We start from the raw sequence: 14,743 nt of genomic DNA on the forward strand, positions 1-14,743 counted from the left end.
AAGCTCCGATCACCTCTATCCGAAGTCAACCAGTGAGATTTTGACACATGGCAGATAAGCGAGATCGGAAGCTCCGATGTCGGGATCGGACGTTCCGATCGAGGAACGGAGGTTCCGATCGTCATCTATAAATAGGGGGTGCCGAGCTCACATTTGAATGCACCAATTCCTCTCTTCTCTCTCAATTCCTTAGCCTTCTAACTCAGATCTAGGGAATTCTAGGCGTCCCGTAGGGAATCCAAAAGTGGCATAGCGATCCAGGCATCGTAGCAGAGCTGTGGCCTAGTTTTGAGGCACTCTACATCAAAGGGCTAACGACGGACGAAGGTATAGCTTTTGCTTCCTATAAATATTTAGGAGTATGCAATAGCTTAGTTAAGGCTTTTAGAACACTTTAATAATAGTAGTATCATTTGGCAGTGTAGAGCAGACTATAGGCGTGGACCTAGAGTTGGTAGAGCTTGCACTGATTTGAGGTACGGAAGTACTGTTCGAGATATCCTGACTGAGTATGCATGTATTATGTGACTGCATGGTTTATATGTCATTGATTTATGCTGCATTCATTTGCATACTGAGCTATCTTCTTCTAGATGTCTGTTAGTAGGGTTTTTCCCTATCCTGATAGTGGTTGGACTTCCATCGATTTGGGTCCGGCATATCCACTGGTATTATGGTATGGGAGCCACCTCCTGAAGCGACGGCACAGCGTGCTACATATCAGGGCCCGGTCTGTCTCTGTTATCTGATCCTTGACCTCAAGTTTATAGGGAGTTCGCTTTGCATGCATGTATACTCATACTCTCGTACTGAGCGTTTTATGCTCACGTCTCGTACTCTGTGTTTTTGGACACCCTATTCCATGAGGCAAGTTTGCGATTGGATGAGGCGGGTGGATCCAAGAGGGGCTAGGCAGTGGTTGGCCAGCTGGAGCTTCGTCTAGGTTTATTTCTGTTGTTTTGGGTTGATACAGCTATTCGATTTGGTTGTATAATATTTGGATAAATTACAGATTCCTTTCCTTGAGATTGTATTTGTTTATGGTTTCCGCAAGTTTATTCTGATATCTGTTTAATTAAGTTAATTGCATGCCTAAGTTTTGTTTAGTAGGTGATCCAGGTAAGGGTCACTACAAAGAAGCTTTGTGCTAGCTGTCCGCGACACCAGATAAGTGAAAATCAATTGATTCAATTATGCTATGAAGGTTTGTTACCTCATGACAGTAGTATGCTATATGCAGCAAGTGGAGGCGTATTTATGGATAAAACGCCGGTACAAGCGAGGAATTTAATTGAGAATATGGCTACCAATTCTCAACAATTCGGCACCAACAGGAATGAGCATGTGCCAAAGAAGAACAATGAGGTAAATGTCTCTTTCCTTGAGCAACAATTAATTGAATTGACGTCTCTTATGCGTCAGATGGCTGTAGGGAATGGACAAACTGCAAAGGCGTGTGTGATTTGTGTTGCAGTGGGACATGCTACTGATATGTGTCCCACACTTCAAGAAGAGTTGGTTGAACAGGTCAATGCTACTAGAGGATTTTATGGACCACCACAGCGGAAATATGATCCCTATTCCAACAAATACAATCCTGGTTGGAAGGATCATCCAAATCTGAGATATGGGAACCCTCAGGCAAACCAATCTGGGCCTCAAGCACCACCGCACAATCAAGCTTATAGGCCACCGTATCCTCAACAACAACAGCGTGAGTTTCTTTAAAATATTGTTAAGGATCTTGCTACTAATACTGTCACTTTTCAACAGGAAACGATAGTAAGTATCCAACACTTGAACACCCAGGTGGGGCAGTTGGCAACCACAATAAACAGGTTGGATGTACAAAATTCGAACAGCTTACCATCATAGACTGTGGTGAATCCGAAGGAGAATGTTAGTGCAATCACCTTGAGAAATGAAAAAGAGTTGACGGTTAGTGAAAAAGTAGTGAAAGAACCGATACAGAATGAATATGGGGAGAAATCCGAGGTATAGGAGGAAGAGATAGTTCAAAAAAAAGCACCAAAAGGTAAGTTCCCTCTCCTTTCTGAATATAAACCCGTAGCCCCTTTTCCCTTAGCATTGAAATAGTCTAGGAAGGATGAAGGAATTAAGGGGTTGTATGAAGTTTTTCGTAGATGTGAGGTAAATATTAATTTGTTAGATGTTATTAAACAAGTGTCTCGATATGCTAAATTTCTGAAAAAATTGTGTAATGTGAAGAGAAAACACAAACTGAAGGGGTGTCAGAAAGTTGAATTGGGAGAACAGGTTTCTGCCGTAATTCAAAGAAAGGTACCCACAAAATGCAAGGACCTAGGTATGTTTTCTATTCCTTGTAAAATAGGAGATGTTCAACTTGATACGACCATACTAGATTTAGGAGCATCGATTAATGTCATGTCGTACTCTGTTTATGCTTCATTAAATTATGGGCCTTCGACTGAAACTGCAATCGTTATCCAAATGGCTGATAGATCTACTATTTATCCTAGGGGTCTGTTAGAAGATGTTCTTGTGCAAGTTGACAATTTGGTCTTCCCTGCTGATTTCTATGTTCTTGACATGAAAAGCAATGATTTAAATAGTCCTATTTTGTTAGGAAGACCATTTCTTAAAACTTCAAAGTCCATCATAGATGTTAACAGTGGCACTCTCAGTATGGAGTTTGATGGGGAGATTGTTAAGTTTCATATTTTTGATACTCTGCAAATTCCTGATTGTAAAAGTGTTGTTAATAATTTTGATGTCATTAATCACTTGTTGCAAGAACACAAGGAAGTTGTGAATGAGGGTTAGTTGAAGGAAGTTATTGCACAACTTGCTAAAAATTCTATTGCTGAAATTTTTATCTCTGATTTTGCAGGTACCTAAAACTAAGCTGAAACTTCCTTCGGATCGATCAAAAGGAATCCCCAAGAATTCAAAGCAGAGAAAGCATAGGACGAAATTAACTGGAAAATTTCTCAAGTGCGTGAAGGTGGACAAGGGAACTAGATATGAACCACCTTGAGGAACTAAAGCATGCAGTCGGGCCGACGACTGTAAAAAGAGGCGCTGACTGGGAGAAAACCCAGTGTTTGTTTTTAGTTTTTATCTTTTTTTTTGTTTTTGTTACTTTTGTTGTTTTCAGAAGCCGAATGCTGCCACCTCCACAGTCAAAGTTTCAATTTGATTCTCCCGTGATTCCGCCAGAGCATGATGAGGACGCCGCCGACCGCTAGACCAGGGGAGTTCTGTTTTATATTTTTTATAGCATCGCATTGCATTGACATTTCATTATTTGTTGTGTTTAATGTTTTGTTTGTTTAGTTCTTTGTTGTGTTTTGTGTTTGAGGCATTGAGGGCAATGCTTCATTTAAGTGTGTGTGTGGGGGGGGGGGGGGGGGGGTGTATTGCATTTGCATGAATGAGTGTTGTATTTATTTTTCGTTTTTTTTGTTAGTTGAGGATGAGATTGTTAGCCTATGATGAAGTTATGATGAGAAAATTGAAAATTTTTGAAAATTTTTGGCTCTTGATCAGATTGAGAAACCGTAGGTTGTTTGTTGAATATTCCAAGCACGCTTGTTTAACCAGTAAAGTATAGCGATGTATTAGATACTATGGATGTCTGTTGGACCATTGCACGATAATAGGTGTTTGTGAAACTTGATGGTTCTCGAGTCTCGATGATCTTGTTGATATAGCATTTACTCTCTTGGGTACTTTTAGAATAAAAAAATAAATAAAACAAACTTTTATAACATGTTTATGAGCAATCAACTCCATCCGGGTTCCGAGCGAGATGTTTGAAATCCTATTCATCTTGTTTGTGGCTAAGTTTGCGGATAAAATGGGGTTAAGCCTTGAAAAAAAATTAGTAAGACATCAGTTCCATCCGAACTTGGAATGTAAATGAAATCCTATTCACTATTTCATAGCTAAGTATGCGGGTAATTATTAGGACTGTAAAAAAAAAATAAAATTGGTGTGTAATCTGCTTAAGAGAGTTTGTGTTTTGTTGATGGATTGTTGTGAGGAGAGTTATTGATTGTGAAACTTACACTGAAATGTTTTTAGGTCGGCGAACAGTCTCGACACTTTGTCTTTTGAAGTTGCATGTAGCTGAGGTAACATGTCACACACACACGTTCACATTCGACTGAAGGTGTATCATTGAAGATCGAGAGTACATGTGCAATTGTTTTTGTGGGAAGATTTTTCTGAGGCTATATTATGCATGATCGTCATTGCTTATGAGTTTGTTGTGTTTCATTTTGTTTTGCATAACTTGCTCGAGGGCGAGCAAGGATTAAGTGTGGGAGTATTTGATAATCGTGTTTTGTTTGCATATTTTAATGTCATTTTGTTAGTGTTTTGCATACATTCATATGTCTTTGTTCATGTTTAATCGTAGTTATGTTTTATGCATGCATTTAGCTACATAATCTACTCCCGGGTTTAATGTGTAGGAATTATCAAGTTTTAAGAAGAAATCGGATTTTTTCAAAGTTTCATGCGCTCGATCGGATATACTCATAGGATCGAGCGCGACATCTGAAGATTCAAGGCAGTAGGTAACACATTTTTCATGCGCTCGATCCAAGGAACTCACGCGATCGAGCGCGATTGAGGAAATTCAAAACAGTGGGTTCGTAACTTTTCATGCGCTCGATCCAAGGAACTCATGGGATCGAGCGCTAGTCTGTTCGGGAAAGATTTTGTAATTTTGAAAACTCTTTTATTTCGGAATCTAGTTTTTATTAGGCTTTTATTCTGTTTTTGGGAGAGGATTATCAGACTTTGACATATGTCTAAGGCGGCTAGATTTTGTTTGACAACTCTCTCTTAAGATTTATTCATTTCTTTTGAATTTTTCTTGAGTTTTTGATGAATCGTTGTAGCTAAACTTTTATTCTTGGTTGAGGGAGACGAAATCTTGATATAATTTATTCATGAGATTCGATTTTCAGTGTTTAATTCTTATTGAGTATCAATAGTTGATCTGTTTTATTTCATGTTTGTATGCGAAATTTCAAATTGGCCATCTTAGGATTTTGCTATGCAAACTATAGCTAAATTAAAATTCAAATCTGTAATTGTTTGAATTAACTAATTTTTGAAGCAACTACGCTTAATATTTTCTGCTGTTGAATTTATTAAATCGTAGGAACAACTTTTGACTAGATTAAATACAGCCGCTGGTGTATGTGTTGTCTAGATTCGTCAGTTTTACTTGTTTGAATGCTGCCTTAAATTTAAATCTAAATCGCTGAAATCCGGGTTAATTTATTGGTAAGGGTTAATCTAGAACGTTAGTGTCTAATTAACTAAGATTAAGGTGAAACAGAAATTTGATTTTCAATGATGAATATTTGATAGGATTAATTATTTTTAGGGAATCGATGATTGAATGAATAAATATCAAGGGTGTAGTCGACCGATACCAAGGCTTGTCTCTTATTGATCTCTCCAGTTAAATTTTCATTCATGCATGTTAGTGATTATATTTATCTTTAATTGCTTAATTTTTAGTAGTTAATCCCAAAGCTCAAAAACCTCCTTTGTTTTATTTAGAACACATTAAATTTCCATTTCCTCGTGGGAACGATCCCTACTCACACTACTATATATTCTTGGTTATCTCATTGAGTTGGGTAATTTGGGCGCGATACGACTTAGCGCTGCCATCCTCTGTGTTGTATCACAGACCTGATAGGAACAGACCGTGAGCCGCTAATAATATCTTCAGCGGGAAGATGTTATGTGGTGTATCCGTTTATGTTTTTGGTTTTGTAATTCTATATGGTTGTATAACCAAGGGCGGAGCCACGTCCGGATGGTCCAATTTGTGTGAAATTTTTATTTATATTTTTGAGTAATTTTTTTGGTCACTTTGGGATTAGCCCGGGTGGTCCAAAATTAATGTATTAAAAAGTTCAACTAAAATGTATTGTCCCAGTACACACACATGGATCAATCATACGAGCCCAAATAAAATAAACGTATTAGCCTACGAATCCACACTCATGGATCAATAATAAGAGTTCAAAATTTTTTATGATATACGGTGTTTCAGACAAATTTTTCTAATAGAGATGTACTGTATGTTTTTTGGCGGAATTTTTTTTTCTTTGTACTTGAATAGTTGAATGTATTATTCCCAAAAAAAATTTATACAACGGATAGATTTCAATTTATGGCTCCTACATTGTGTGTTATATTTGGGTCATAACTATTTGGGTTATAACTATTTCATTTTTGGGGTTGTATAACACCAATATCTATGCTTTTGCTATTTATTTGATTATGTTTTAATCAATTTATTATGCATGTCATTAAAATAAAATACTAGATGTCCTTGTACGGGTCATTGCATGTGCAAGTTGATGATTACGGGTCGATGCCACTCCTTTCCAAAAAAATAACTTACATGCTACGTGGTTGTAATGGGCTGGGTGCGTTCCTCTGCTTCTGGCCCATCTGGCCTTATGCTCTGGGGGCTCATGCCCATACTCATGGTCTTCTCTCCACCTCGAAGGAGAGTTTTTGCCCTCCTCAGGATTCGAACTTGGACCATCATGCATATATCTAAATTCAACTCAATCCTGGTACGCCTGGGCCCCCAGAGCAGAAGGCCAGATGAGCCAGAAGCAGATGGACGCACCCAGCCCATTACAGTGGCAGTGCCTGGCGGCTCAAAGGGTCAGGACTCTCTTGGCGATTTGGCCTTTGCTGGTCCGGTTCAAGGGATCCACTATGTTTGATTTGTGGGAATGTGTGACTTCTAACAGTCAAATGACTGGAATTTTTTTGCAATGATCTCCTGTAGCTTATGGATGAACCGTAATAAGTTCGTTTTTGAATCTCGACAAGATGGTGACACAGATATTTGATCGAGCTAGTTCTCTCTTGGGAGCTTTTGAATTTTGTATCGATTACCGTCATCACCAAGCTCATTTATGTTGCCCCGAGCCGATGGAGCAAGCCACCCGGGGGTGTGTTAAATTAAATGTGGATGCAATAGTTCGATCAGATTTATCACACAGTCACACTGTGGTGTTGGAGTTGTTGCTTGTGATGCAAATGGTTTGGTGATTGTCTCATCGCTTGAATGTATTCAAGGTTCGTTCACTCTACATGTGGTGGAGATGATGACTATCAAAGAAGGAATTTTGTTAGCTAATTCTTACCATTGGTCGAGGTGGGTTATTGAATCTGATGTTACTAATGTGATTCACCGACTCTTTAATTGTACACCTTTTGCAATGGAAGCATTGTTCGTACGTTCTATAAAAGAGTTGCTTTTGGCCTTTTGGAACACCATTTAGCTGTTAGCATGTTATTGACCATCATGTTGACCATCATGCAAGGAGAGCTAATTGAGTTGCTTTCTTGGTTTTTTCTCAAAAAAATTTTAATGTTAAGAAAAAATTGAGAATTGTTTTTTTTAGAAATTATACCAAACACTACATTTGTATAATTGTTGTTCTTTCGTGTATTCTGATTCTTGTCTTATAATTATAACTAGAGAAAAAAAAAAACAAAAAGAAAATAAAAGGAGATGGCGAGGTTTCAAATTGCGGTCGCTCCATGTATTTTATGCGCAGTCCACCCCGCTTTATTACGAATAATCGTTCTTATAAATTTGTTTTTTTGTTCATTCTTCGGATCAAAACCCTAGTCTGTCAAAGTCAACCGGCGGAGTGCAAGGAAAAATGCAGGTCGTAGCGCTAGTCAGCGGTGGCAAGGACAGCTGCTACGCAATGATGAAATGCCAAGAATACGGCCACCAGGTCTCTCCTCTCCCATACTACGCGTGTAATTTAACTTGGATTATGCGTTTTTATTTGTTGAAATTGCAATTAGCAATTGCAGATTGTAGCACTGGCGAATTTGATGCCCGTTGATGATGCCCAAGACGAGCTTGATAGTTACATGTATCAAACAGTAAGTTTAAGTTCTGTATCAACTCAATTAATTGATGGCAGTTGATGCACGTTTCTGTCACATTTACAAATTGCCTCTGGATCGACCATGCAGTGGCATAATGGACTAATGTTATCAGCTATCCGTTATGAATAGTAGTGCGAACTATTAAAGTTGTAATTATTGCATTCAACTTTTGCATATGTTAACCTGCAACCACCTCTGGAGATATCTATGAAAATTAGTTTACGTCAACTAGGAGGAATCATGTATTTGAAGGCACCTTTATCACACTGGCTATGCAAAATCATCGATGATTTGATTCTGTTATTCATACCAGTTATCTCACAAGCATTGAATGTGTTTTGCAGGTTGGTCACCAGGTAGTTGTTAGCTATGCACAATGTATGGGGTTTCCCTTATTTCGGAGACGAATTCAAGGATCTACCAGGCAAGTAATTTATTTGGGGAGATTTTGGCAAAACAATCTGTTTCAGTGCCCAGCAAACAATATTATGATTTTGTAACTCCATGCTAGCAGCCTAGCATGTTGAGTGGGAGATCCTGTTTACTGATGCTAGGGTCTGTGGAATTGTGATACTGAATATTTACTGCTACAATGTCGCAGTCTTTGGAATCGAGATATTTCATTTTGAAGTTTTTTTCTTAGTTCTAACCACACCTAACTGGTTTGAATAATATAAGGGTCAAAATAATTATATACTTGAGATCATCCGTGAGTTATTTATTGAATTTATTCTTAACATTTCAAAGATTTTTTTATAAAGCCATGAGGAATGAAGAAAGTGAAAGTAACTCTCTGTGACAAGTAAACACATCCATATCTCTATATTCGTGTCAGAGTTTTGATATCAGATATAGTCAGCAGTGTTTGTCTTCGTGTCCATGAGCGGTGTAAGTGCTGCATGTCACACTCGAAACATCTTAGCAATTCATCTTACAATTTTGAAAGTTGTCGTCTATATATGTTTAACATAGGCACTTGTTATGTCTCTCAAGAGTCAAGAACTATCAGACTTAAAAGGCATCGAGGACAATGTCAGGTGCCCTGTGTGTGTAAGCTGCATTTCTGTCCACTAAGCAGAAGAGCTCACAAGTGGTCACCTTCTAAATGTGTCAAAGCTAATCAATCAATTTATTTTAGCGGCCCCAGTAACATATTTTATTTTCTATCTGCTACTAATTTCTCGATGATTATTTTGACATTTGAGCTGGTTTATGTGACATGCTTGAAGCTTATTGTCGCATGTGAATATTATTAGTTTCTAGAGATGCACCTTATGAAGTTTGTGTAATATTTACTGGTACTTCCAATTTTTTGACAGGGCATTTCCACTTTGTAATTTGTTATTTTGGGCTTGTCAGACATCAGGGCCTTAATTACAACAGAACTCCTGGGGATGAAGTTGAAGATATGTTGATCCTCTTAAAAGAAGTGAAACGACGGATCCCTTCCGTCTCAGCAGTCTCCTCTGGTGCAATTGCATCTGACTATCAAAGACTGCGTGTGGAAAGTGTATGTTCTAGGTTAGGTCTTGTTTCTTTGGCGTATTTGTGGAAGCAAGATCAGTCGTCTCTCCTTCAACAAATGGTAAACTTTATCCATGATATTGACGCTTATACAATGTGAATCATCATTGCTAATTCTTTTGTTTGCTTAAAAAATGGTAAGAATTACTAAATTATAACACCAATTGATTATGCCTTTCGTTGTATCCAGATAAGAAGTGGAATTATCGCTATCACGGTAAAGGTATAAGCTTCAGTTAGCTTTTAGTTTTTTTATTTTAGAATCAGCGGTAGTGATGTTGTTCTGTTGTGCACCTCTTATGATTTATTATAGCCTGCATTTTATTTGATGTACAACATTTACAATTTGATTGATGCCTGAATCATAATTCAGCTTTTTCCTTTGCAACATTTAATCTCAAAGTCAAATTTTTATTTATCCCTGGTTTGACTTGTAGATATTGATCCTCCTTAAGCTATGAAAAATAATTTTTTTGGGTCTAAAACTTGTTTATGTTTGTCGTCTATTTTTTTTATAGGTAGCAGCTATAGGTTTGAACCCATCAAAGCACTTGGGGAAGGAAATAACACAGTTGGAGTCCCATCTCCACGAGCTAAAAAAGTATGCTTGTCTGATAAACTGAAATTCTGTTTTTATCTTTGCAGCAATAATCATCTCAATGGTTTATTGGCAGGTTGTATGGGATAAATGTTTGTGGTGAAGGTGGAGAATATGAAACTCTCACTCTGGACTGTCCTCTCTTCAAAGTAAGCTTACCCTTTTCCCTTCAAAAACCTTCTCTAGTTTTTAAGCTGATGGTGTTGGTTGGTACAATTTGGGTGCATCATAATTGCTAATTCATTGTTATTTCTCTGTTGGAAGATTTTATGCTTAGTTCTTTTTTTTTTCTTCTTTTTTTGTGTGAGGGTGCGGGAGGTGGGGGTACCTCTTTTCATCAAATGTATTAAAGTATAGGTCCTTTTCAGAATGCTCGAATCGTGCTGGATAAATTTGAAGTTTTCTTACATTCGCCAGATCAAATAGCTCCTGTCGGAGTCCTCCATCCCTTAGAGTACCATTTGGAGAAGAAGATGGGATCAGTGCCTGCCAATGATAGTGCTATAAACAACAAGGTCACTATGGGGGAGTTTGATTTGGTATGTGAAGTACTGGGAGACTGCCAAAATATTTGTGAACCCCAATGCCCAAAAAGTGATGTGATTTCTGACTGTTCACTGGACACAAAGCAAGAATTTCACATATCAAAATCCAAGAAGAACGATACCTTTTCCATTGCCTGCTGGCTGCAAGATGCCTCTGAAACCTCAGCAGGTTTGATTAAATATGATGGAATGATTCAGTGGCAATAGTAAATTCCCGTGTCGATCCTAAGTGCAAGCTTTCTGGTTTGCTTAATTTGACAGATTTGCAAGTAGATATGGAGGCGGTTCTAACAAAACTTGAATTGCTTCTTGGCAAATTTTCTTGTTCTTGGGAGAATGTTCTTTATATTCATCTATATATAGCCGAGATGAATGAGTTTGCACGAGCAAATGAAGCTTATGTGAAATTCATTAGACAGGAAAATTGTCGTTTTGGCGTACCGTCACGTTCTACTATTGAACTTCCTCTATCACAAGTTGGTCTGGGAAAAGCTTGTATTGAAGTTTTGGTGTCGAGTGATCTTACTAAGAATGTTTTGCATGTTCAGAGTATTTCGTGCTGGGCTCCTAGTTGTATTGGTCCATACAGCCAGGTTAGATGTCTTTCAAGGGCAATATGTTGTCACTGTTTCTTTTTCTTTGCACTCATGAAGCTTTGGTGACTGATAAGTTTCTTTATTCTCTTCTTTTGTTTGTTAAATTTCAACTTTTTTTGCCACTACGGAGAGTGGCATAGTGTAGATGGCATGATGGATTTTCCTTGATTAATCCTTGTTAGTTGTTTCTTTCCATTTCTAGAGGTCAATGAGACTGGGAGATTGTTGATAGTGTGATACATGCCATGTGCAGTTCTGAAATATGTTTTGTTCTACAGCAGGTTGTTACGTCTTAGGAAATCTAATCTAAATAGTAAAATTACAAGTGCTACATTGCTGATAATTCTTAGAACTGTTACATGTAAGAGTGATTAAAAGTCAAACCTTTTTACTAGAACTTCAACATTAGCTAGGAGTTGGATTGCCCTACTTTTACATGCGGCCCACTTTATAAAAATATTTCTGACCAGCTTCTGTCAATGATAGTCACGAGAACTTGCTTTGAAGTTTTTCCCCCCCCCCCTTTTTTTTTGGAATTTTTTAACCTAGATTAGATTTTTCCTTGTATTTAAAATATCAAATTTACTTTTTCTTGCGTAACTTTAATTTGATGCAGCGAATAATGTAGAAGTTGATTGAATCTATCCTCGAACTCCTAAACAAGGTGAAATGTAGCCATGTATTTTGTTGGTCTAGCACCGTAGGAGATGCCCCTGCCCCTTGAGGCAAGGATATGTTAGAACTGCTATACTAAATGATTATCTAATTTCTTCACGGCAACTTGTTTTTGGCAGTTAAAAGATTCCTATCCCTTAACTCTGTTTGCAACTTGTGTTAGTTGACACTCATTTATTAAATTATATTATAAATGTTCCAGGCTACCTTGCACCATGATGTCCTCTATATGGCGGGACAGTTAGGGCTTGACCCGCCGACGATGTTGATTGGGGATGAAGGTCCTGCTTCTGAGCTTAAACAAGCTCTTGAAAGTTGTGAAGCTGTGGCAAATTGTTTCAACTGTTCAATATCTTTGTCTGCCCTTTTCCTGATCATTTACTGTTCGAAATCTTTGAATTCATCGGACAGAAATTCCATTGAGAATCAGAAGAATGTTTGCCTAATGCAAATGAAGTTACGCTCAGATGGTCAAAGCAGGTCCATGCCACTTGCGAGTGACCCCATTGTTTTATATGTTCTTGTTCCTGATCTGCCTAAAAGGTGACCAACCTATGTACCTGCCTGCCTACTTATTCTAGATAACTTGCGGCATTGTTTGTGTGATTTCCAAGTCGTTTCCCAGACAAAAAGAGGATTAAAAAAGGAATGGACAATTATTTTGAGATTATCATATTATTATATTTAAGTGCATGCTCTAGTCTTTGCCTATGGTGCACGTCTGCTTCAAACCTATGTCAATATGTGGCAACAAAATAAAGTGGAGTGCATGATTGATGTTCTAGTGATTGTCGTCAATTTAATCTACAGAGCTTTGGTGGAAGTGAAACCCATGCTTTACACAGGGGAGAATGTTAAGATTCTAACTGAGGTCGCCAAACAAGAGTCATATACAAGGCAAGCTTATTGGGGATTTCAGCATGAAAGTTGGCATAATGATTGTTGTCAGGAGTGTATGGTTCCTGGAAGATTAGTCACTGCCGTCATATCTGTTTCAAAGGAAGTTGTGGCTAAGATCTGCTCTCTATCTGCAAGTGTTTACAATGAATCAGATTGCGAACCTGATCGTGAACATCAAATTGCAAGGATGGCAGAATTCTGTATTTATCTTGTTGATAAAGTCCTCTTGGAGAATGATTTCTCTTGGGATGATATTGTGGTTAGTGTTCTTCTCTGTTGAGACTAATTATAGTCAAGGCATTATTATCTTGTTCTCCGAAAAATCCCGATTCTCATAAATCAATTAAGAAATATGCATATGTAAGTATAATTTGTACGGCAACATAAAATGGTCGATCAAGTAGTGTAACTATTAATGTCTCATAATCAAATATTAGGTTGAAAATGTTTTACTTTGGTTTCCATCCAAATTATTGAGCATGACTGAAGAATGCTTTTACTTCCCATGCTTCATGTGTGTTTCTTATGCTGTTATGTCTAATTTTTTCCTCTTCTTACTCATACTTCATTCTCTGTAGACTCTGAAAATCTATTTCGCAACAACCCTTCACACCTCCCATGGAAAATTGTTGACGATCTTCACTCGTGTATTCGATGAATTCGGTCAGATGAGCATGAGAATAGACACAGATAAAGAACCAATATTCAACCTTGTTCCTGTCTTGGGTGCTGGAAGGTCTGCGGCTTCTATGGATGACATACTAACCTGTGAGCTTTATGCTAAGAAATCGTAGTTCACATCATGTATGTTTTGGATCGATCATAGCATCTTGCCGAGGAGGCCAGGTTTGGTATTGACACACAGACTTTATTATTTGATCTTGCCATTGATGTACACGGTTATTTGACTTACATGTTCTCATGGTTTTGATCATATCTCATGTACTATTTGGTCCTGTTTTTGACACAAATGCTGCAAATGACGATGCATAATTTTGTTCTCAACGCGGTATCAGCTTATCACTGTGTCATGTACTTGTCTAGTGATAGGCTATGATGTTGGGACACAGATGTACAAATTACAGGGATGTATAATTTATGAATGATATGGTAATGATATGACTATTTTTCTTTTTACATTGGGATGGAGTGGAGGAAGGATTTCTTCGCTTTCAGTTCAAACCCACACACCTCTACACCTCTCCCCCAAAGGGTTTATGACTTGTGTTTGGATAAAGAGTGACTTTGTGTTGATATGATATAAACGATGTTAGCCCGAAGAATGTTATTCTGAGTAATCTAGTGGGTGTCCACTCTGTGGTTGCTCTTTCCATTAAATTCTTGAGCATGCTCGTTAGTGTGTCTACGACAATATCAATTAAACCAAATGGAAACCTGAATGCAACCGTCAGGGAGCTAGCACTTCTGCAGATTGCTTCTAAAACAAACATATCAAAGAGAAAGGCATTCGTTTTGTTTTTTTTTTTTTTTGTTTTTTTTTTTTTTTTTTTTTTAGAGTAAGAGAGAGGCATTTGTATTCGCAATATCTTTTAAGAAACAAGAGTTCGATCTTTTTTCGTTTCTGTTGGATCATTCTTACTCGTGTCTAATGCAAACTAATGTTTCAAAAGCTTGAAGTCGAACCATTTGCCTGCAAAGCTTCCGCGTGTAACTTTTTTGTTTAGTTTGTTAACTTTGTTTTGACAAGAGGAAATGGGGAAGTAAGAATTGACAATGTTGTTTTTGCGTGAAAAAAGTTTAATATTTTCGATTTACATCAATATTCAGATCCATCCACCGAGTGTAGCATGTGGATCGTGATGTGCGGTCGAAGAACACAATATGGTCTCCTGGGGTTAATTCCTTGTTGTAACTGGAAAAAACCTTATAAACCCAACATGTGTCTAATTACAATTCTACTAATTACAGCACACCCTTCATGGATTACCACATACTGTGCA

The 14,743-nt window shown here is 37.8% G+C and overlaps 1 protein-coding gene across 2 annotated transcripts; it reads left to right on the plus strand.

Annotated features, from left to right (window-relative positions):
* Positions 1 to 7,547: 7,547 nt before the first annotated feature.
* Positions 7,548 to 13,899, plus strand: LOC140860171 (diphthine--ammonia ligase). 2 transcript variants are annotated; one of them, XM_073263020.1, is made up of 12 exons: positions 7,548 to 7,784; positions 7,867 to 7,938; positions 8,289 to 8,368; positions 9,304 to 9,529; positions 9,659 to 9,691; positions 9,987 to 10,069; positions 10,143 to 10,215; positions 10,435 to 10,780; positions 10,873 to 11,204; positions 12,085 to 12,425; positions 12,693 to 13,041; positions 13,361 to 13,899. In XM_073263020.1, exons 1-12 carry the CDS (start codon positions 7,707 to 7,709, stop codon positions 13,574 to 13,576), a joined length of 2,229 nt encoding a protein of 742 aa, XP_073119121.1. In that variant the 5' UTR covers positions 7,548 to 7,706; the 3' UTR covers positions 13,577 to 13,899. The 2 variants fall into 2 exon arrangements, with proteins under 2 accessions (XP_073119121.1, XP_073119122.1); XM_073263021.1 differs by having other exon boundaries at positions 7,718 to 7,784; positions 9,264 to 9,529.
* The last annotated feature ends 844 nt before the right edge of the window (positions 13,900 to 14,743 follow it).

This window comes from Henckelia pumila, chromosome 4 (genome assembly GCF_033568475.1).
Source record: "Henckelia pumila isolate YLH828 chromosome 4, ASM3356847v2, whole genome shotgun sequence".
Taxonomy (NCBI): domain Eukaryota; kingdom Viridiplantae; phylum Streptophyta; class Magnoliopsida; order Lamiales; family Gesneriaceae; genus Henckelia; species Henckelia pumila.

Excerpts from the sequence above, each read along its gene's own strand:
- LOC140860171 (XM_073263020.1), top strand. The coding sequence starts at position 7,707 with ATGCAGGTCGTAGCGCTAGTCAGCGGTGGCAAGGACAGCTGCTACGCA. Across the intron at positions 10,781-10,872 it reads TGCCTCTGAAACCTCAGCAG|ATTTGCAAGTAGATATGGAG; the intron begins GTTTGATTAAAT and ends TTAATTTGACAG. Across the intron at positions 11,205-12,084 it reads GTATTGGTCCATACAGCCAG|GCTACCTTGCACCATGATGT; the intron begins GTTAGATGTCTT and ends TAAATGTTCCAG.